We start from the raw sequence: 24,240 nt of genomic DNA, 5'->3' as shown, positions 1-24,240 counted from the left end.
ATAAGGTGAAAATTGTAGCATAAGATGAAACCTGAAGAAGCACTTTGCTACAGTAATCTGTAATGTAATTTAATCTGAAAGTTCATGAATACTGGGTATTTTCTGCTTTTGTACCATATTAATTCTATCTGTGTTACTGCAGGAAAAAAATATTGATTTATACTTTGATTGCAGTGGTGGTCTTCATGCTTAAATTAAAACAATCAAAATCATGCTTTTGTTTTTAAATACTATATTGATTTCAAGTAGTAGGGGAGAGGGGGAAATTTGCTGGAGAAACAGTATTCTCATGTTACAATGTTTCTTTGTGTACATGCATTGCTCAGCTTTAAATGTTTATAAATATTCTCCATTCAACTCTAGTTACAATTACTAGTTTCTGACTTTGAAACATAAGAGGAATTGGCAGGCTCAAATGTTTTAAGTCTTAAGGTTGTTCTGGAATCTTGTTCTTGTCTTCAGGACTGTGTATCTAGCCTGAATCTGCAATGGTTGGTATCTTCTTGTGATTCTTACGATGTTTTGGATTAAGACATCTCTTTCCTTGGTGAAATTTACTCCTTCAGATGTTTATAACCAATGTTTAAATACATCTTTGGGCCTTATTTTGTGAGGCAAAGCAAACACAGTAGTATTATTAGAATTTTCTTCTCTTTGATCACTGAAGTAGTTCATTATTGCATCAAGTAAAATTTTAACTTTGTGTTGTTATTCTAAGTATGATTTTACATGGGTTTTTTTCTGTGGTGATTTAAAAAAGAAAAACTTGGTAGTGCAGGGAAAACTGTACTATTTAATATTTAATTTCATAATTTAATTTGGTAAGCACAAGCTAAACTAATGATAGTTGTGTTAGTTCAGTTTTTATGTTGTTGTTTTTTGCAGAGTTCTGGGAATTGAGTCTAGATGTTGTTCCTTAGCCTTTTCACAGAAGTCTTGACGCCTGATTCGTAGAGTGGCTTTCTGCTTCCCTTTTCCCGGCATGTTCCTTATTTTTCTAAACCAGAGGCAATATATTAAGTTTTCCAAAATGCTCTTCAGATGATACAAATTTGTTTAAAAAGTACTGTTTCCAGCTGCTTTAAAACTGGTGAAAAAAATTCTGTCACAGAAGGACCTTATTGAGTCAACCATAAAAAAAACCCTGGCCAACTTTTTCGGATGGTGGTTAAGCATACTTGGTGCATTTCAGCTGCTGACGTGGCTCAGAGTGGATGACTGAGTTACATTTATGACAAATCTCTTCATTGTACATCATTTGGTACGAGCTGTTCATTATTCCTTGGTAGCCACTGCCTTATTATTGAAGACGATACTTCACAAAACTACAGAATTAAATTTTATCTTATTGAATATTGGAATAATTGTTGCGTGTTACCTGAAACAAAATGCTTTACAGACTTCTCTCAGATCCCCCACAAGAAGTAACATTTAATAACAACATTTTTTCTTTGCTCTAAATTATTCTACTGTCCTCAACACCACAAACCATACATAAATTTTGTCTAAATTTATGGGCTATGGAAAACTTTCTTTTCTGATGTCACCCCACAATGCTTGAGTCAGATACCAGAGGCAGTTGCTGAGAGGAGACTGAGTGTTTTGACCAGTCTGATTAAAGAAATTTAAATTATTTTTTTGTTAATAGTATAGGATAGCAGTATTTCAGTGTCTTTTTCTCACCTGTCTAGAATTGTTCAGCTCTGCTTCAGTAGTAGACCGCCTGAGCTGAGTTAGCTTTTATGGCACTGGTTAAAGAATGGCAGATACATTTTGAGTTTGCGCTGCTGGGAAATGGTGACCTAAAACATTCAGTGATAAGTTTTGGGCCTATTCTTTTGTTACGAAGAAAGCTTCTGAAAGTGGTGGAATAGTGTTTGGATCTGTGGTGTTTACCTCAGTAAGCTTCCCTCTGGTAGCCATACTAACTCTGGGAGTACAGCAGCGGTTTTCTCGGTATTAATGAACAGCAGTTGATCCGTTGTGTGGTGCGTACATAAGAGAAGGCTTGCTAACAGATGAACGGATTCTTTGTGTCTCCTAGTATAATTAAAGCTGTTTCATGTGCGTGCTTGTATAAGCACATACAACTGACTTTCATTCTATTAAAATACTGTATTTCTGAAAGGCAGAGGTATTCTTCTAAATCAGGTTGCTGATCAGTGTTACCTCTTTGGCTTATGTCATGGTTTAACCCCAGCCAGCAGCTAAGTACCATTCAGCTGCGTGCTCACTTACCCCCCTCCCCCTGGTAGGATGGGGAGGAGAACTGGAAATGGGTAAAACCCATTGGTTGAGATTATTTCAGTTATTGAACTGTTCTTAAGTAAAATCTGCTGCTGCTACTAATTGTAATGAAAAGGGAGGTAACAAAGAAGAGAAGAATAAAACTCCAGAAAAACAAGTGATGCACAGTACAATTGCTGGGTACCCACTGACCGATGCCCAGCCAGCCCCCCCCAAGCAGCGATCGGCCCCTCCTGCCAGCTCCCCCCCACTGTTCATATACTGAGCGTGACGTTCTGTGGTATGGAATGTCCCTTTGGCCAGTTCAGGTCAGCTGTCCTGGCTCTGCTCCCTCCCAGCTTCCTGTGCACTGGCAGTACATGGGAAATTTGAAAAGTCCTTGAGTTAGGGTAACCACTGCAACATCAGTGCGCTATCAACATTGTTCTCACTAAATCCAGAACACAGCGCTGTACCAGCTGCTGGGGAGAAAAAATTTACTCTATCCTGGCTGCAAATAGTGCATCTCTGTTACTGTTGTTCTTTTATCAAAACTAGCTGGAAGAATTAGGCCTATAAGGGTTTTCCTTTTATGGGCATATTGAAATCTACAGATATTCCGCTGCTGACTTTGCGCTCTGAATATTGTGTAGTTTTGGCCCAGGCCTCTGTCACTTCACTGTACCGCTTTGTAGGAAAGGGAATGCCTCATCTGACAGAGCAAAAAGCCTTTCTAGAGCTTTTAGTTGAGGAATTGAGAAGATGAGGAAGACTTTTATATGGTTCTAGAATAAGTTTTGCTGGAAGAAATACACACCCATTATCAGCAAGTTGTGGACAAAGCTCTGTAAAAAACGCATTTCCAGTGCTTGGATACTTGATCACCAAATCTTGCTTAAGCCGTTGATTTATGTGCAAAAAGTAGAAGGTAGGATGTTAGTTAAGAATAAGCTCTTTCATGGCAGTTGGTTAAAGAGTAGTGTTAGGAAGCCTGACTAGTTTTCTAAAAACAGTAAGAATTTTTTAAAACATCACATTGTCAATGCCTTTGTTGTCCTGTACCTAATAGCTGATTCACCAGTAACTTGGTAATACTTCTTGGGTCCTTTGTTACGTTCTTACTAGCTGTAAACCTCTCCCTTTGTTTTCCAGACTGTAAGTGCCTTGGTCTGAAGATTTTGTTGTTGCTGTTGTGCTGATCTTCCAGTATTGATACCTGTCTTGATTCTCCTGCTTGGAAATGAGAATTGTATCTGAAGGAAGGAGAAAAGTTTTTTTTCTTGCTGCACTTTGCTTAACATTTAGTCTGCTGTTTCTTAATTTAACATCTCTTGTATTGGTTCATCTGTCTTCTGTTTCTCTATCATTGCTGAACATGATTAAGCAGTAAAGCTAACCTGGTTCCTGGTAGAAGGGGAAGCCATTTATGTGATGGTTCTGTGACCCTAGAATTTCCTTCATTTGTGTTTTACTAGTTTGACATAATTGGATTATTTAGAAAATTTCTTTGGAAATTTTTTATAGGTTAATTTAGAAAAGAGTTTTGGATAGCTTCAACAGAGTAATTTATACAAGTTATTTGGGTGAGACAAAGCTTTAAAAACTTGACTCTATTTAATGATAGTAGATTTTGTGCATCTTACCTTACAGTTTTATCTCTGGTATCAGAGGTACCTAAAAACCGAAGTATGAGCTTGCAGCATAAAAGAGAACCAGCAGCTTAACTAAGGGCATTTTAATGCTTACAGATCCATTAAGACTTCCTTTTAGATGCTGGAACATTCTTGTCTGTCCCTGGAATTCTGCAATTGCCAGGTTCAGGCCAGAATACAACAGTAATTGTCAGTTACCAGGTTCAGATTCCACAGCTCATGATAATATTCATGTTACAGCAGCCTTAAAGTGAACTAATTCTATGCTCATTGCCTAAGAGATCTGCACTCCATTGTGCAGCGGTGTGGAATACGTGTTTATTTGGGTTTCCCTATGAAATGCGTGTGGGTGTTTATTATGTTTTCACTAGCTGAATTTCTAATAGTGTGCACATAATACTTAAAATATTTGTGAATCATTGACAATGTTACAGTGTCTAGCTGCAGAGCATGATTCAGACACCCATATAATTCAGGCACTGTTTCATCCATTTCTTTCCTTTCTGTGCTATAGTTTAGCTTCAGGTAATACAGTTCACATTATCTTGCATTCTGTTGCTCATTGAGAGATATTTTTCTACCTGTGGGGAGAGCGTGGGGTAGGAAAAAGTATTCTTGGGTTTTATTCTTAAGCCATTACTTTCTTTTGCCCATTTTCAAATGAGAGAATGTTACTGGATTTTGACACTGTTTCTGGACATGTAGGCTCTGTTTCCATTAAGTCTGGAGACAACATGGAATTTGTGGTGGCCCTGAGCATCTAGGTTTTTTTTCATAGGGAACCTTAATATGGCCTCTGAGACTTAAGTTTTAGGGATTAATTAAAATAATAAAAAAGGCTGCTTCTAGGAAGCTAATGAAATAGCCCCTGAAATCCATTCTATATAGTACTAGAAAGTATTTCAACAAGCAAATTTTGCTACAGCTTTCTGGATCAGACCTTGCACATGCTTCACCCCATTTGTAAGAGGAAATAAAGGAAGCAATGTTACAGTTGTGTCTTCTCAAACGTACTGCAGGTATTGTGTAGTGTGACATTTCGCTAATAAAATCACAAATGTGATGCTGTAAATGAGGTGTGGACAATTGTATTCTAAACCAAATCTGCGTGAGAAAATAATACCAGAAACCGGAAGGGAAATAATGATCAAAACACCATGAGTGTAGGCCTCTTGAAATATAAGTATCTGAGAAGTACCTTTTTCTTGTTTTTCCAATTACAGGCACTGGCCATGAGGTGCTGAAGCCTTGTTTCATTGATTCGGAGAGACTGGACCTAAATGGCGCAGCATGACTTTGCTCCAGCCTGGCTTAATTTTCCTACTCCACCATCATCAACAAAGGTGTGTTCTTTGTTTTCAACAGGCGCTCTCACTATTAGAGAAGTCTAAATGTCATGCTCTCATAGTAAGAATGCAAATATCTTCATGAATAGGGTGATAACAGATGATGTCCTGCAAGTCTTGTTGTGGTGATTTAAGTAGTTGTACTGTGGTTGTTAAGCTCATACCTCCAGTGGAGCTTTTTCCTTGAGCAGCTGAGTTCATGGAAAAGAAGCATGTGTCTGGCCATATTATCAGAGCTGTGGCTGGATTAAGTTTGCCTTCATTATGAGTATAAAATGAATTAAGGAAGCTGGGATTGTGATTGAATTTTCTTAATGTGGTTGATACAGATTACAGTTTGACTGAAATCCATCTCACCTATTGCTGATCATTTCCTCTTAAGTATAAGCTTTTATGTCATCTCCCTGTCACCTAAATAGCAAAGTCCACCTAAATAGCTGGGTATCCATTGCTCAGTCAGTTTTGTACAGGTTTGGAACTACTATGTCAGTGCTGTATTGCAGTTGGGCAGACTGAAATGGGAAGGTGTGAATACTGAAGCCATCTTGGAGTATGGGCAAAACTTTTCAGAAAGGATTGCTGTAAAATGTGTACAGGGAGATTGCAGACAGACTGGTAAACTCACTTTTTGCATTCTTAGATTTGCTTCATGTTAGGCAGTAAGTTTTATGTGTCAAAAATCTGTGTTGCTTGCTTTCTCTTTTAGCTGGCTGAATCTAGTCAGATAACTTCTCAGCTTCCAGAAATCACCAATAGATTTTGTGTTGATTACAAAGTTTACTGTCATCTCTGCCACAAGAGACTTGATTGATACCTCCAACACATGGGGAAAATGCAAACTGCATGATCTTTGGACAGTCTAGAGACTTCAGGTTCATGGTGTTGTGTACAACTGAAGCACAATATATAAAATGCTGTCAGTTATACTCGGTGAAAATAAGATTATTCTTCAAAGTTCATACAAAAATAGAAGTTAAACTCCAAAGGCAGTATTAGAAGGAGAAGGTTGTTACATCTAAACGAACACATGAAACTGTCTTCTAAAATATCATCCATGATCAACAGATGTGGAGCTTTCTGAAATTTGTGGCAGTTTATTCAGAATGTGTTTATAAGGATTTATTTTTTTACTTAACATAACGAATCTCAGTATTTAATTTTTGAGCTACATAGATCTTTTGATAGTTTCTTGTGGTTTTCTATTTTTTCTCTCTCTCTCAGAGTTTGTCAAGGAAGTAACTAACTTCCCAGGTCTTAAATTGAGAGGGCAGTCCTTTTTCATTTGACTTCTGTTGTTAAAGAAAATGTATTTTGAATTAAGTGATTTAAAGTGCTGAAGCCGCTAAATGGCGGAACCAGGCCTTGTCCCTTGTATAGCCCTAATCCAAGGCTGGTTTAAAACTCAGTCAAGTTAATTAGTAGGAGAACAGAGAAACAATAGATGATCAATTGTATACACGGGTGCTCTCAAATGCAGGTGTTTCTAGAAAAAATCAGTATATGTGACTAGGAATTCTTGTTCGAAGATTAAGCGCACTTGAAGGATTGTGTAAGTTAAAGCAGCAGAAAGAAGATCATGATCTGAGAGGAGCTTGGAACTGAGGCAGAGACTGGAACCAAATAGATGAATCCACTGGGACAGAGTCAGGTGATGGATTCGCAGAACTGACAAAACTGAATGAAACTTCTAAAAACTTCTGACATTTGATAAGTGTATATAAGCTGTGCTGATCCCTTTGTTCTCTGCCACTTACAGAGGTGGTGGCCCAACTGTGAGTTGTGATTAAAGCAAGCCTAGTGGTACCCCACGTCTGTGTGAATTTTTCCTTTAACATCTGTACAGTTTGGAAATACATGCTTTGTATTTTAAACATATCTGTTGCTTACTTGAGTTTGATTTTTGAGCAGTTTATTTTGAACAGGGCCTTGAGCTCTGCTGGGGCATTGTCAATAGAACCTGGGTATAATGGTTTTTTGTTTGTGATTTTTCTCTTACTGGGGTAGGGGAGGTGAGAAGAAGGAAATAGTTTTCTTCAACATGTTTTCCAAAGTAGTTAAACCTGACTATGATTTTTTTTTTTCTACTCTAATCAGTGAAGTACTTTAATACAGCTTGATTAGATGTTGATGACTAATAACTGTTGAAGTAAACTTGGGGCTTCCATTTTCAGACATACAACATTACTGATGTACTTCTTTTCCTGAATGTTAGTCAGTCTGGAGAGGAGTGAGCTTCAGGCAGCAAAGCTGATACTTGGGAGCAGTAAAGTTGATACTCCCTAGAATTATTAAGCTCGGTTTGCTGATACAGTACATTTCCACACTGCTGTGCACTTACGCATTTGTAGCTCTTTTGACCCCGGGACATGTTGGATCTCTTGTACATGTGCAGTACAGTGGACATATATGTGCACAGTAAGTGTGCTGGGAGGGAAGGGGGCTTTGTTTGCATCAAAGGGTGGTTGTGTGGCAGGGAGGTGCTGGGTGACACAGCCTTCTGCTGTCACTCACTGGGACATGTGTGGTGTGAACAACAGTAAGGCTAAGCCCTGCTTTTGCAGAAAGAATTTATTTTTGAATTTTTAAGAGGTAACAGCAAAAGAAATGTTATAGTGTTAAAATAGTAGAGCCAGGTACAGATGATAGGGAAGACAGCTACTGTAAGACGTGATCCTTTTTGGTTTAATTATGAGTTTTAGTCAGCATGTATTTTGATTTGAGTGCTATTCTAAGTATAAGTTTTTAGTTTATAAAGTACTTTCTACTGATATATTTATTTCTTTAAAATTTCTACAGTGCCTATTTATAAGCTGGTAATTTGAAGTATATTTGAGTATATACACTTTTTACTCTAGGCTTTATTTGTATTTCATAACTAGTTGCATTTGCCTTATTAGGTTATGACAAGACTAATACATTGGGCCTTTTTTGGGTACAGCTGCCTCTGGAAGTGACTTCTTGCTTGATGTGGAATGTGCATGTGTAGTTTCTGACCACACAAATTAAGATCCCGGGCTTCTTTTCTGCCTTCCAGACTGATCTCCTGTCCTTTCTGACCTTTTTTATTTTTCCTCTGCTGCAACACAGGTCACCTGTGCTCTGTTCAGCTGCCAAAACAAAATATAGACACTTGGGCTTTTTACCTTGTGTAACAAACATGGTCCTCAGCCCTGTTTCCGTGTCCCGGAGCAGCAGGTACAGCTTCCACTTTGCTAGCATGGGAGATGGTGACATAGCTCTGAACATACGCATAGTTGAGGACTGCTGCATTTGTCATTCCAAGTCTTATTAAAAATGGATTGTATATACCATGAATAATATGCATGTTACAGTTCTGATAATTCAGTTCTGTAATTAATCAGATATCTCAGGTCTACCACTTGTGCTCCTTTACAGTCATCACTGAACCTTGAGAAACATTATGAAAATTTTTCATGGACAGAGAATCGTTATGAAGCAAATTGCAGAAGACGCAACTCTTCAGATGGGTTTGATCCTAACATTGGACGGTCTAATGGAGGTAAAATTTAGCTTTCATGGAACATTTAGAATAAGTTCACATCATTACTTTGTAGCACTTGATCTAGGAAAAAAAGTCTGAAGGTGGTAACTCCTATGCTACATTCTTATTCTGTAGTAAAATAGAGGTGGTGGAAAGACAGATATGGGACAGGGTGTGAGTACAAAGTTGGTTAAAGTAGTGTGGTTCCTGATGTCTTACTTTCTTTTAAGAAGAATAAGAGTGTTGAGTGAATATTCTAGCACCCAACATCTACATGAGCAGACAGAATAGGAGATTGACTTGTCCTCATGTTGGACTACTGTTCTCTTGCTCTCGCATTGTTTTGTAAGATTCTTCCCTGCTGCTTAAGTGAATGAAAACTTAATTTACTATTCTATCACATGCCAGAGTATAGAGCTCCTGGCTTAACTTCTCTAACAATTTTGCAAAAGTAGAATATTATTTTAAAATTGTTTGTTGTTACATTTCTTTAAAATTTAAAAATCTAAGGGCATTTTGGGAGAAGAGAGAGGAATGGTTGGCGTGTACAAGGCAGAAATGGTTCAGAAAATACAAACCATCGTGGAGGACACCATGGTGGAGGTTCCCGTGCTCGTACCAGGACTTTCCACTGTGGAAAAGGCCAAGGATGGCATGAAGACAATGTACCTGATACTGAAACTGGGAAAAAGGAAGACAAAGTAGTACCCAAACAATTTGAGGCTGAGGATTTTGTAAGTTCATTGTAATTATAATAAACAAGGTTTCATTGTTTCTGCAAGTGCCATTTTGTCCATTACAAGCTACTTCATGAGATTTCAGCTGTTGCGGATTATCATATAAGCAATCACCCTTCCCATAGATGAGAGGGTGTTAGTCATTTGTCCACTAATTGTTTCTCCTTTTATATCCGGTTTTTATCATTACATATTTATTATTGTCACTTAAGTGTTTAAGTATAACTACAGCCTGGTTCCAGCTTACTGGGGTATGTGTATGTAGTAAATTCTACAGTTACCTTACTGGAAATCTGAAGTACTGTCAAAGTGATCTTTCCATTAGTGACCCATTTGAGATCCCATGCTTCAACCTAGAATTGTAGGATGTACGAGGAAGGGTGAGCTTCCTCTTCGAAGAACCATACATCAGTGTTCTTTGTTTTCTCTGGACAGTTTGTGTAATGGGATTGATTGATACCTGATGTGTTTTGTTGGAGAAAAAAAACAAGTGAGCATTGACCTATTTGAGTTACAGGGGGAAGTGTCCAGTCTGTCTCCATTTAAAAATCTTTGACAGCAGAGGTCATACTGCCAATATTATTGTGATTCTTTATTTCATTGGTCCCAGAATTCAAGACTTTTAAAAAAAAAACTATAAAACTTTCTTTCAGCCATCTTTGAACCCTGAATATGAGAGGGAACCAAACCAGAATAAATCTTTAGCTGCAGGTGTGTGGGGTGAGTATTTTTGATGTTTTTAAATGTAAAAGTATAGCAGAGATCTGGATCTGGTTTATTTGAAATACAGATTATTTTTTTTAGAATGAGAAAGGTATAGATTTAAATTATAAAGGCATAGATTGAAATTGAGGAAACTTCAGTATTACTACAATAGAAATATCTTTTCTGTTAGAGGGGTAACACTTCTATTTGAGTATCATTCTGTTGGTCGGTAGATGCAGCCACAACTAGGATTCTTTTCCAGAACAAGTATACATCCCCTTTATAAAGTCACTGAGAATTTATCTTCAGATGCAATGAAGGTGAGTAACCTAAACTAGTGATGTGATTGCTAGCTGATGACTTCATTAGAAAATGCTTCTGACTGATTAGAGCTGTTGGAAGAGTTTGGAAAGAAACCTAGGAGGGCTGGGAAGAGCAGGTTAGCTTGCAGAGATGTAAGGTCCCTTCCTGAAAGGAAGTGTCTTAAGCTGTTGGCTGTGTTTACAAATTACTTGTAACAAATCCGATCCTGAGAGTAGGCCTTGAGCTGAACTGTAGTTTGGGATTGTTTTCTCATCTCTGCTTGATTAAGTTTGGCTACCACTTTATCATTCTGTGGGCTTTATGTAGTCAGTTGGTTACCCTGAAGAAAGTGGCAGCTTTAGACTGCAGAGGTTTTAAATAAGAAACTTACTCAAAATAAGAACCTTTCTCTCTATCAAGAAATAACTTTAAACTTAAAAGCTACTACTTAAACTGGTGCTAATACTGAGATTTAAAATGGTAACTTGCTGATTGTTTTTCTCATACTTCCCCAGTGTGTTTTGTGCTCTTAGCTCTATATGTCAGTTAACCTATCCATATAAATATCTAATTGCTAAGAACTTTTGCCAGAACATAAACAGTTGGACTGCTTTCTGGTTTTGTGTGTTTAGCAGCTTTCATGTGAAAGTCAGGAAATAGTTATCTTTTAATAGAACAATAACTGATTTCTATCCTAACCAAGTTGGGAAAAATTACATAGCAATTTGAGTGTTTTTTTGCAGCACTCTGGCTGTGGCCAGCTGCGTGGTGTGGCTCAGTTTGATCTGAAGGAGGGTAAGCTTTCCAAGCTTTTTGGATATCACTCTTCACAAGCAAAGGAAGAAACAGTTCTGTTAGTTACCTAAAATCATAGAATGGCTTGGAAGGGACTTTTAAAGGTCATCTAATCCAACCTGTAAGTTACAGTGCAATGACTTGTTACAGTTTACAGCTTGGTATCTTACTTTATTACAGCTCTGCTTCTGGAAACCTCATTTTGTAATTGAAAAACTGAAATTAAGGCAATTATTATTCCCTTTTAAAGGAAACAATATTCAGGACAGGAGGAATGCTACCATCCCCTTCTAATGCCTGTTAAAAATGTGTGCTTCTGTTAGATTCCATTTTACCTTGTGTATATATGATGGGAGCATGTTAATACTATGAAAAGTCTTTTCATAAAGTGTAATGAGAGTTAAATATGCAGTTATCACAACAGTTTTGTAACATTTACCTGCTAAACAAAGCTTAAGTCACTTATGCTTTTAAGACAGGTTTTTTTTAAACGTAGGCTATAGTGACTGCCTGTGAAGTAGAATTACTTGGAGGGAGAGGAGATAATCTGGGAAAAGGCTGCTAATGCAACATTGAAATGTGTGTACAAAAAAATAATGAAAGTATTTGTTTTACTTTTTGAAAATTTTAGAACTTTTTAATAGGTGTTCTTTAAAATGTTAAATGTCAGTGACTCAGTAGGACAGCTGATTATATGTCCCTTAATTAGTGCCCTCTTCAACATGGGCATGTTGTAAGCTTCAGTTGTTCTGTTATGCCCATCTGAGGCATGGAGATAAACTGGTCATTGCTGTGGTCTAGAGTGGTGCACATCTGTTGTCTCATGTTTGTAAAGCCTCAGTGTGGAGCATTTGGCTCTAAACTGAGCTGTTAATAAATATATAATAAATTATTTTAGTAACCTTAAAGGGAAATATGAAAAGCATAATCTCTTTTGAAGATTATGTAACTATCAGCAGCTAACAATATTTGGATTTTAGATTTGCAAACAACAACTCTGTAGGTGGCTTCTTGAAAGAAAATCTTTACTTTCCAGGAAGTAAAAATCCTGCATTGACAAGTGAAATATTTTACAAATGGTTGTTGTAGAAAATGGAACAGAACCTGTGTTTATCCAGGTTTGTACAGTGAACATTTGTGGAATTAATGCTGGACTAAGTTGCTGATTTATGCCTGTTTGCTCTGAACCATTTAGCTATCCAGTACCTTATGAACGAGAAAGTTAAGATTGTAGACGCATGCATGCATACACACACATATAAATAAATATATATATATATATATGCACACACACTTCTTTTTTTTTCCAGAGTACCCTTTGAATCCTAAGTCTAGATCTCCGAGAATGCTGGTCATTAAAAAGGGCAATACAAAAGAACTGCAGATATCTGGATTCCCAGTAGTAGGAAGTCTTCATTCACAGTCAGTAAGGGATGGAACTGGCACAAGTATTTATAAAGGATTAGTCCCTAAACCTGTCACTCCACCTGCAAAGGTGAGTCTTGGATACCGGTGGCATGAACAACATGCTGAAAAAAGTCTTGCTGTAATTCTGAATGTGTTTATTTCACCCCAAGAGTACTGTTCCTAGAGTATTATGCTTTCAGCTCTTGCTAAGTGCAGCACACCCCAAAGGTGAATGGAAGCCATTTACCTCAGTTTTCTTTTTAAACTACACTCTCTGTTTCTCATTTACCTTTTTTGAGAAGGGCAAGATCTGTACAAACGAGAATGAAAAGGATGTTTTTAACTTATGCAATGGCAGTGCCTTTTGTCTATATAATTTTAACAGAAAAATACGTAGTGGAGAGATACAGTCAGCATAAAAATACCTTCAGAATTTATCACAATTGTCAATAGATTGAGTTTCAACCTATTAGTGTCATTCTGGTCCCTTGCAAAATGCAGCTTTCCTTCTCTTGATACTTGTTTCAGGAATTTTTCTGTGTTCTCAAGAGCACGTTGGAGTAATTCTTACCCCTCTAACATTCTAAATGAAAAACAATACTTTCAGCTGTTGAAGACTTCTATTTTGATTCTTCATACCTCAAATATGAGGATCTGAATTGTTTTGCAATTTTAGTCTTTATATAAAAAGTGTAAGCAGTATTTGTGAGCGGATGATTTGCTCATAAACAGTCTCTTTTACACAAGAAAGCAGGTGTTTGTACTAAATTATGGTTATAGTTAAGATCTGCTTTTGCTTAATCATTTTTCTGAAGATTCCTAAAAATAATCCTATTGTAGTTATTGACTCTTAAATTTGTGTTTAAATTTTTGTTTAGCCTACACAGTGGAAAAGCCAAGCAAAAGAAAATAAACTTGGGAATCCATTTCCTCATGAGTCTGCATCTGGTGTTGGCAGTTTCAGTCCTTTCAAATCAATTGCCAAGGCATTTACTGTATCACAAAATTCAGTGAAAGAGGTAAAGCAGTGCCTGCAGTTTTTGTCAAATCTATAAAACGTTTAATTTGGTTAGATAAGGGAATCAGTAAGTGTTATGCAGAATTGTATTACATAAGGGTTTTTTTGAAGTTAAGGTGTGGGAAGTGTGGAAGGCCCGTCGCTGGCCTTTAAGTACTGCACAATTTGCTTTGTAGGTTTGATTTGAAGTAAAAATGGTGCATTAGGAAGTATAACCTGGTAGGTTTAAACTTCAAAAGTGCTAATTGTATAATACACTTAAGAAGGTCCATTGTTCATTAGCAGTGCTCCATAAACCTGCATCTCTGGGTTTACACGTGAGAACTACATATGTTGAAATACAAGTATCTTACCTCTGTTTTTAACTGTGGATGTATGTGAAACTACAGGTTTCTTAAACTACAGGTGCCAGGGAGTCTTTTTGTCTTTATTCATTCAGAAAACATTGGATGAAACTTCTAATATTCTTTCTCTTTCTGACTCCTTACATTAGTGTAATCGGTCAAATTCTTCATCCCCTGTTGACAAAGTTGGTCAGCCTCGTTTAACAAAATTGACAAGAATGCGGGTCGATAAGAAGAGTGAATTTTTGAAAGCATTGAAACAAGATAGAGTGGAAGAGAAACATGAAGATGGGAGTCATGCTGGGCAAGAGAAGGTAGTTTTGTTCATACCCATTGTAGATCCAGCAGTAGTAGTTTTCAGATGGACTAAAAACTACTTTATTTTTCTCTTAACAGCTGTTAAGTCATGGTGTTGGATCTCTAAATGAAGGAAAGGAGTTACATTTTGATGAATTTTAGAAAGTTGTTCCAAGTACTACTCTTCCTCTAGTGCTTCTTAATAGTTTATTTTCTCTCTGCAGTTATCTGTTCATACATGTTAATAACTCAGGTGCACTTTAGCAACAACAAAAAGAGTAAATTAAGCTTAGTACACTAACCTAATCATAGAATTGTAGAATTGCTTAGGCTGGAAAAGACCTTTAAGATCATCAAATCCAACTGTAAGCCTAACACTGCCAAGTCCACCCCATGTCCCCAAGTGCCACATCTACAAGTCTTTTAAATACCTCCAGGGATGGTGACTCAGCTGCTTCCCTGGGGCAGCCTCTTCCAGTGCTTGACAGCCCTTTTGGTGAAGAATTTTTTCCTAAACCCCAATCTAAACCTCCCCTGGTGCAAGTGGAGGCCATTCCCTCTTGTTCTATTGCTTGTTAATTGGGAGAAGAGACCAACACCCGCCTTGCTATAACCTCCTTTCAGGTAGTTGTAGAGAGTGGTAAGATCTCTCCCTCAGCTTCCTTCTTTCCAGGCCAAGCAACTCCAGTTCCCTTGGCCACTCCTCTTAAGACTTCTTCTCTAGACTCTTTCACCAGCTTTGTTGCCTTTCTTTGGATGCACTCAGCACCTCAATGTCTTTCTTGAGTGAGGAGCCCAAAACTGAACACAGCATTTGAGGTGCAGCCCCACCACTGCCCAGTACAGGGGGATAATCACTTCCCCAGCCCTGCTGGCCACACTTATTTCTGATACAAACCAGGATGCTGTTGTCCTTCTTGGCCACCTGAGCACACTGCTGGCTGAGATTCAGCCAGCTGTCGACCGGCACCCCCAGCTCTTCTTCTGTTGAGCAGCTTTCCAGACGCTTTGCCCCAAGCCTGTAGTATTGTGTGCGGTTGTTGTGACCCAGGCGCAGGACCCAGCACTGAGCCTTGTTGAACCTCATACGGTTGTCCATGGCCCATCAATCCAGCCCATCCAGATCCCCCCAGTGGATCAACACTGTTCCCCCAACATGGTGTCAGCTGCAAACTTACTGAAGGTGCAGTCAGTCCCCCCATCCAGATCACTGATGAAGATATCGAACAGAACTGGCCCTGGGGAACACTGCTTGTGACTGGCAGCCAACTGGATTTAATTCAGTTCACCACAAATCTTTGAGCTTGGTCTTCCAACCAGTTTGTTACCCAGCAAAGCGTACAGCCCATCCAAGCCACGAGCAAACAGTTTCTCCAGGAAAATGCTGTGAGAAACAGTGTCAAAGGCTTTACTAAGGTCCAGGCAGACAACATCCACAGCCTTTCCCTCATCCCCTAGGGGGGTCACCTTGTTAAAGAAGGAGATCAGGTTGGTCCAGCAGGACCTGCCTTTCACAAACCCATGCTGGCTGGGCCTGATCCCGTGGCTGTCCCACACATGCCACGTGATGGCACTCAGGATGATCTGCTCCATGACCTTCCCCAGCACCGAGGTCAGGCTGACAGGCCTGTAGTTCCCCAGATCCTCCTTCCTGCCCTTCTTGTAGGTGGGTGTCACACTGGCTGACCTCCAGTCCACTGGGACCTCCCTGGTTAGCCAGGACTGTTGATAAATGATGGGAAGTTGCTCAGGGAGCACTTCTGCCAGCTCCTTCAGTACCATTGTGTGGATCCCACCTGGCCCCATAGACTTGTGGAGGGCAGTGTTTCTTACCTTGGCTATTCATTATCCTACAAAACAATGAAACCATGTCCTTTCTACTTAGAGTGTTTAGACAGCAAACATTTCTCTATTCTTGGTTAATAGGAGCAATAGTTAAATCTGTGCATATATAGAGAACTCGTTTTTTCTTCCTGAGAACTTGGAAGCCTGTACTGCCTATACATAATACATGTCGGGTTTCAGTCTGGATCAATTTATGCAGTGCTTGGCTGGCACCAGAGAATATTTGTCTTAAGTGCTACCAGCCACCAACAAGCCATAAGCATAGTTATCGTGGATAGTCCAAGTGAAGGTAAGTATTGTATTATTCAGGATGAGATGATTACAAGCCTGTTTGCTGTAAACAAGTGGTTTGAAGTGTTCTAACAAAACAATGTCATAAGTTACAAATCAGCCAGATAAATGAGTGGTTTTGAGAAAGATTTATTCAGAGACATGAAAAAAGAAACAGTGCCAGTGTGCATTGCTCGTAAATGTAATACTGAGTGTTCTGACTCTGTTCCTATTTCAGGCAAAACAAAATTTGCTGTAATGGGACTATACAACCTCACTGCATGTGTGAGTTAAGAAAGGTGAAATCTTTCCGTTGGGTATTCTGTGGCTTAGCACCCTGAGATGGGTGTTGGGGGTAACGTTCATGTATGTATAACAAATACACAAAGATACTGTTTTAAGATTAAAAAAGATAGTGGAAAACACTGTCTTGCTTCAGAATTCTGAAATAGCGTATGAACTTGGTGGGAATTTCTGTACCTGAAATTGTCTGGAGTTAATATCGTCTTCATTATATATATGTCAAATGCGTTTGGTTGTCTCATTGTACATAGCTGAGTTTCAGAAGGAAGTGTATTGAAAAAGAAAAACGGCTTTTAGTAGTGGAAGTTTTACTGTCCTTGGGCAGGAGTATGTAACATGTAGCCTGCAGTAGTTGTTGGCAAGTGCATGCTTCCTTTTCCCTGCCGCTGCTATTTCACTAACAGGTGTGAAAAGATGTTAAACAAATCACGTAACTAATAGTTGTCCTGCTTCCAACATTTCATTTTAATGATCGTCAGTAGAGGATGTGGTGTGCAACTGAGCGGATGAGGAGATAACTACATATCAGTCTTCTATAACATGATCCTGTTGATGGAATGTTAAGGCCTGCAGTCACAGATTTCTTGTCTGAAATAACAAGGCAAATCATAATCAGCAGCTGAATCATGCTTGGAGAAAGCCATTTTGCTCTGTATTTATTAAAATTGTTTAATATTTTAATGAATTTTGTTTGATAATCTGAGATGCGTTCTTCAGGTGTATGATTTTAACAGCTGAATGTGTGTTTACTGGGATACTTGTTCTTAAGAAACACTTAACTGAGCATTCTAAAATCTCTGGAAGCAGACAGAAATTTTAAAAATTAAAAAAAAAAAAAGGAGGGAAATGATGGTGATGGTCTTGATCCTGGACTCTGAAGAATGGTTTCTTAGAAGTACAGAACTGGCTGATAGAATGATTGCCTCCTGCTATGAATAATGCTCTTATATGTCCAGTTCAGGGATTTTGTTGTCAAAAGGGTGTTAACTAGATGATGATTGTAATTTCTTCTTTGTATTTACAGTTAGTAAGACTTCTGAGGCTATTTGGCTAAATTACTAAATAAAAATTACAGGTTGCTGCATAAGTAGAATAAAAAAACCCACCTCTGCTTTGTAGGATTAAAGAGCTTTTAGTATTTTGAGTGAACCTGAACAGTCTGCTTTCTAAATAAACTTTCTTCATAGTTCTTATTTGATGGCTAGTAAGTTATAGTTGCTGTTTACAACAGCCTGAGAAGCTGTTGTGAGCGCGTATGTGTAGGGGAAGCTGTTTGAATTGAACAAGCAATATTGACTCTTTCTGAACCTGTGGCAGATAAATTTTCTGATTGAGATATGGTGGCTGTGACCTGTCCCTTACACTAAATTAAATTGAGAACTCTTAGGCTATCTAGCTGCTTCTGACACACATGGCTCTATTTAATTAGGAACATTGTTTGTTAAGTTCGACAGATAACCTGTTATTTCTGTTTGTATGAAAGGCAGCTTAAATAAGTTTGAATTTTAAGATGTGTTTGAAACTTTGTGAAAAATGTTTGAGGCAGGTCTTGGGAGTGAGTTTCTGCATTACTTGATTGGTGGCGTAAGTTAAGATTTCTGTAGTATCCAGGTATTGCGGACTCTAGAAGTATGAATAGAATTACCCCCAAGATGGTGTAGAGTGTTTCCACTTAAGCTTAATTTCTATTAAACACTGAATTGCAGCACTTGCAAACATTTACTTGTGAATGAAAATTATTTTTAAACTTTGTAATATGTAACTGTTTTTAACAGGATGATGAGTCCTTTAACTCGTGTAACAGCAACAGTCCTCATCATGAGAGAGATATAAACCAAAACTTTGGAAGTGAAATTCTGCAGGAGAATGGCAATGCTTCAATTACATCTCAACAGATCATTCAATCTTCAGCTTTCCCTCAGGCAGATGTTCTTTCAAGCTCACTTGAGGCAGAGCATAGGTACGTACTTTATATTATATAATGTTCCCTCATAAGTGAGCATGTCATCATTTCTTACTAGTTCAGAAGCCAGAATCTGAAAACTGAGAACACATAAAACGTTTAATGACTACTGTCAATTTAACTTTTAGTTATGTACTTATTTAATATGGAATATACTTTGTTTCTACTAAATTTGTAGAATTTAGCTTAAGCTGACTTAAGCTTGCTTTATCAAAAATGTAATGTAGTTTCTTACAAAGAAGCAAAGCAGACTACATAGTGACTTCATCCCTCTGGTTTTGGTCTGCATGCCTAGGAGGAGCAGTGCATGTAATTGCTATTTGTATTAATAATAGTTTAAATGCTGCATCTTATGTAAAACTTCTGTGGGTTTTTCCTCATTGTTAAAGTAATTATTTCTGTAGCTGACTAGTTGACACTGTCAGTGATATCACAAGAGAGTGCACTTGGAAGGGAGAAGGTAACTTCAAAAAAGGATTGAAACAATTCTGGTATCTCGTAGGAGTAACTGCAGTAGCCAGCTGGTTGAGATGAGGATACTTCTGCTGGGAAATTACAGCTCAGTCTGGAGATGAGCTTGTCCTGAACCCTGTCAGATTCTTACTTTTTCTGGCAACTACAGATTTGCAGTGATAGACAGAGTTTTTTCTTTTTTAGTGATAGATTATATGTATACATTGGACTAGAGATCTTTCCCTTTTGTAGTACCTGCAGATGAACCTTTCATACTCATGAGGGGTAAGAGGACATGAAAAGCGAAATGCTCCCTGCTCTGTTCCTTGTTTTCCACCGTTGGCTATGGAAACAACCAATCTTTCTTTGGCCACTAGAGGCTGCTGATGACAATTTGTTGGCTAGGAGTCAGATGTAACACTCATTTTTCAATTCAAGTGACTTTGGCTTTCATAGGGTTTCTGGGCAAATGTCTTTCCTTTGTGGTGTCCCAGAGAGGCTGTGTGCTAGCCCTTTGGCTAGTGACCTCTGTGTGTATGTAGACAGATGTTATGGTAAGCCTTTTTGTGGTAAATTGGACTTGAAGTGACCATCTTAACTCACAGGCTAATTGTGCATGCCTAGTAACGGTATTGGCATGTCTTGTACAAAGTGTATCTTGGGCTTCTCTTCTGCTGGGGAAGCTTCCAACAAACAGCTATCTTGTTGTTGTCAAGTTTGCTAATCTGAATTTTTTTTTTTTTGTAGTTCATCCTTCCAACCGTTCTAGAAGCCTAGTGTTTCTTCAAAGGGACAGTGGTCCTGCTAACTTCAGACAATGTTACTTAAAAAATAATTAGCTATTGCCCTAAACTTAATATACGTTGACAAGAGCTCTGTAACTGTTCCATTTATTCTTAGCTTGCAGTAAAACTTTCTAACTCAAATTACTGTTGGCAAAAATGTAACTGTCACTGAACTGCATTTAGCATTGCAAGTAGTTTTCTGTATGCGCATATTCTCTTTTAAGAGAGCTTTGGATGACTTGCATATTATTTCTGCTGCTTCCTGAGGATTTAATTGTTCTTGGCTGTCACATTGTCCAGTTCGGTCCAAATACTACAGAGGATGTCATTTCCATTTCTGTAACTGTCCTGTTAACTTTTTTGTAAACAGAGTAGTGCTGTTCTCCCCTTCTACAATTTCTACTTTTATTATGGTTTAACAACAGTCATTGGTGTCACTGGTCACCTGCAAGTTTGCCCAATGCACATCCATTGTATTGGGACCTAGAGTTCTTTGGGGGGGGGAGGGTTATACTGAAGGACGTGTTCTTCTCAGTCTGGCTAAATGACATACCTGGCCCATCACATCAGCTATGAGTTTGTCTTACTTCCCTGTGTGAATATATCCACCATTCTGTGATGCCGTATGTCAGTTCTGGCATATACTTTAGAAACCTTTATTATTTGTGAAATAGCTTCTAATTTTCTCTAACATCTGAGGTCAACAAGTGCACGGTTTGGCTGAAGAATGTGCTAATCCTTCTGGCAAAAACTTTGCAGCAAGAGAACTTACTGTCTTCATTGTTTAGAGTAATGGTTTCTTCACCCTCGGATAACCCCTGTTTTCACAGTGTCTTCATGTGTAAAAACACTTTCTTCCTGTTCAGATACCGCTTGACTTTTCACACTAGCTAAAACATTATGTATTACATTTCTGGATATCTCAAGCTTAGTCATGAAAGGAATCTCTCTTGTTCCTTTTCCTCTGCTCATCCCAAAACTCACTCCTAGTTGTAGTCTGCCTGTGCTGAAGTAGCAGCAGCTGCCGCTGGGTGGTACTCAGTTGCAAAGAAGCCTGTCCTGGCTCTGACGTTAGCATGTGCTGGAAGAAAGAAGCACTATGTGACCATCCTGAATTGCTTCCCATGGAGAGGCTCCACCAGTGTTCCTCATGGCTGCTCTGTTACCCAGGAAAACCTGCAGATTCCTTCAGTGTCAGTCTTTGTCTCTTCATACTGTTTTCAAGGGATTAATTGCTGCTCCACCAGAGCAGCTATGCAAAGGAAATACATTCTTGCTTTTCCACCTGACACAGATCTGTTACCTTAAGACAAAGGTACAGTTTTTAAAACGGGGTCATCTGTGAAAGACCTGATAGCTTCCCAACTTTTATGCTTTCTGTATCTTTTTGTAAGGCTTTTAACCTACTTCTATTTAAGAGTTTAACAAAAATATAGAGTGATTAATCCATTTGTTACAGATCTTTACACCTAGGCAGAGCTTGAAATGCCTTGAGTGGATGTAGCAAGTTTCTTAATGTTGTTTTTGATTTAAAGGCTGTTGAAGGAGATGGGCTGGCAGGAAGACACTGAAAATGATGAAACATTTGCTCCCTTAACAGAGGATGAGATGAGGGAGTTCCGAATCATTAGTGAACAGGTAACATGAAGTTAATGTTCCATTATTAACTTGTAGCTGGCTAACCTAAACTCTTACCTTTGAGGAGGATTTGCGGTAATTTTGATGGTTAGAGAGGTTGCTGTTTCAGTAGCATTTCAGTATTATACTTCTGGAAGAACAGTTGCTTCAAAAAGATAAGGGACCAGTGCTTATTGTGGGTAAGGCCTATGCTTAAAGTATCAAGGGAGAGGTAAGGAAGTGCTTACATGTAGTTTCAGCACTGCTGGTAGTAAATTGCACAGGCTTTCGAGCACCTCAGCTTAGCCTGAGGAAGGGGAATTTTCTTGTAAGTTTTTTGTGCAGTTTCCTTGGCTCTCCATGATTGACCTTTCTCTACTGGAAATTGAGGCACATTTAATTCACTAGTAACAAAATCTGAAAATGCAATCTAGACTTGATTTTTAAAGAAAAATATTTCTTTTTTTAAGTTAGGAATTCTGTATATCCCTGGTGGAGTCAGTGAGGAGGGGCTGTAAAGGAGGATGTTGTGCAGTGTTAAATCTGAACATGTGATATTTCCATATGTCTAGCCATACATGTGGAGCATTTGGAGTATTGAACTCTTAAATGCTTGGCTTCTGCACAATGTGTGGAAATGCAGTAATTCCTTTCTTGTTGTAGAATCAGTTGTTTCCTTTCTCTCCAGTGTCTGTGACTTTCCAACTGCATCAGGTAGACAGGTAGGGATACCCATTCCTCCCCGCTGCTTCTCCTGTTCTGGGCCCCTGCCTTATGGCAGACCCTGCCCTTAGCACAGATGTTTGCAACGCTGGAAAAAGGGAATGCACTGCAGGAGAGACCACGTAGGAGGAGAGGTCACTGGGGCAAGGTATCTGAGGAAGTGGCTGAGAAGAGAGTAAGCCCTTGTTGACTGCAGGAGCTTAGTTCAGTTGGAGGCACTTGGCCTGGTGACTGGCCCAGAAGGTGCTTGGGAGTTCTCCTGTGTATATATGAACAGGTAGTGCTGTGGATCTAACGCAGCCCAGAGGTGAACGTGTAGAGAATGTTGAAATGCAACAGATCGTTGTGTTTAGCTTTTCATTCTCTAAATGTATCTCTCTTTCTCATTTCAGTTACAAAAAAATGGCCTTCGGAAAAACATCATTTTGAAAAATGACCTTATCTGTGACTTTAAATTTAGCCCCTGGAAAAACAGCACTTTCACATCTGCTCTGGAGAATGAGGATTCTGAGACAAGCAGCAGTGATACGTCAGATGATGATGACGTGTGAAGACTTCTGTAACATCTGTAGAAGCCCGTTCTAATCTGATTAAAGTTTGGGGATGGGTAGTCCACAAAAAAATCTCGAATTTATATAGTAAGATACCCACTAGCGGAAGAATGATGGGACTTCTGTCTGAGGGAAGGAAGGAATGTTGTATTGGGTATGTTGAATATTCACTACGATTCCTTCGTAAATGAATATTGTAGAACGAGGACATGGGTTGACCCGGCATTGGCTGTCTTCATCACTGAAACATTTATGACTAGCAATGTGACAATGTCATAAATCGGACTTTCTCATTTAATAATAAAACCGAAGAATTGTGTAATGTCTTGCAAACCTTCTTTCTTAAAATGTTCAGGTCATAAGGGAAGAAAAGGGCCGCTTGACACAGTGTTAAGCTTGCCAAGTCATTTCGTTCTTACAGTGGAAATAAGGGAAGTCAGTCCTCTTTGTACGCAAAACAGGCAACGTAGCATGTTGGCTAAGATGAACAAAGTGCACTAAAACACTTTTCCTTAATTGAGCTGTTGTACTGTTCTCCTTGCACACATAACCGCTCTTTAGCCGTTTGTGGTGTAGTTGTTAGTAATGGCAAAAGACCCTGATGTTACAGTTCCAAATTTCTAGAACTAACCTTTAAAGTAAAGGTTTATGGGATAGCAAGACCCAGTATTCTCACAGTGAACGCTTGCCTTGTGGGAAGATAAGCACCTAGTTTTAGGATTTACTATTGGAGTATTGTCTCAGTGCATAGTATCAAGGGTACTGTTTTTAAATCTGGTAAGTTTTGTTTGTATTTACATGAAATGTACTGTGGCAGTAGTGACTACATTTCAAAATGAAGTAAAAACACTAACCGCAAGGTCTTGCTTTTATAGCAGCAGAAGTATATCTGTGCAGTAACTACTTGTTTTGCTTACTTTGTGTCAGACTTTTTCTTTATGATCACACATTTGAAAACTAATTCTTTGTTAGTTATAGTTTTATTTGGTTCATTTTAGTTCTTTAAATATTTTCCACAGGGTTGTACAAGCTATATAGCATTAATTCATAAACGCAACTGCTCTTGGTGATGTCACATTTATAACACAGCTTACATATACAGACATTCCCCCTTCAAGATATTTTTGATTTGTACTATTTCTTATAATAAGTAATTTGCCATTTAGAACTCGTAAAGCAAAAATATTTATATAGGTGAGATTTTGTCCATATTTAACTTCTTCAGGACAAGACATTTTTTGTAAGCTGGCATATATCAATTTGGGACTAAGGTGGTATGTTTCAGGGTTTTTTTTGTTATTAGTTTAAGCAGAAATTTCTATTCAAGAGGTCAGTTTTTGTCTTGGAACAGGCATGCAAATGTTTATGTAGTTACTTTTATCATCATGTACTGACATA

The 24,240-nt window shown here is 38.5% G+C and overlaps 1 protein-coding gene across 5 annotated transcripts in view; it reads left to right on the top strand.

Annotated features, from left to right (window-relative positions):
• The window catches only part of GPBP1 (GC-rich promoter binding protein 1), a 33,387-nt gene extending 10,223 nt beyond the window's left edge, over window positions 1-23,164 (top strand). For 3 of the 5 annotated variants that reach the window (XM_040579919.1, XM_040579920.1, XM_040579922.1), the window contains 10 exons: window positions 5,102-5,221; window positions 8,621-8,744; window positions 9,237-9,460; window positions 10,117-10,183; window positions 12,577-12,761; window positions 13,552-13,692; window positions 14,185-14,349; window positions 18,526-18,710; window positions 21,487-21,589; window positions 22,684-23,164. In XM_040579919.1, coding sequence (XP_040435853.1) covers window positions 5,159-5,221; window positions 8,621-8,744; window positions 9,237-9,460; window positions 10,117-10,183; window positions 12,577-12,761; window positions 13,552-13,692; window positions 14,185-14,349; window positions 18,526-18,710; window positions 21,487-21,589; window positions 22,684-22,842 — 1,416 coding nt within the window. In that variant the 5' untranslated portion in view covers window positions 5,102-5,158 and the 3' untranslated portion in view covers window positions 22,843-23,164. Of the gene's footprint in view, window positions 1-5,101; window positions 5,222-8,620; window positions 8,745-9,236; window positions 9,461-10,116; window positions 10,184-11,233; window positions 11,267-11,343; window positions 11,388-12,576; window positions 12,762-13,551; window positions 13,693-14,184; window positions 14,350-18,525; window positions 18,711-21,486; window positions 21,590-22,683 lie in introns of those variants that run through there. The other 2 variants (XM_040579924.1, XM_040579923.1) reach the window with 2 other exon arrangements.
• The last annotated feature ends 1,076 nt before the right edge of the window (window positions 23,165-24,240 follow it).

Source organism: Falco naumanni, chromosome Z (genome assembly GCF_017639655.2).
Source record: "Falco naumanni isolate bFalNau1 chromosome Z, bFalNau1.pat, whole genome shotgun sequence".
In the NCBI taxonomy this organism is placed as follows: domain Eukaryota; kingdom Metazoa; phylum Chordata; class Aves; order Falconiformes; family Falconidae; genus Falco; species Falco naumanni.
Note: the sequence above shows the minus strand (reverse complement) of the source record. Positions and strands in the feature narration are given on the sequence as shown.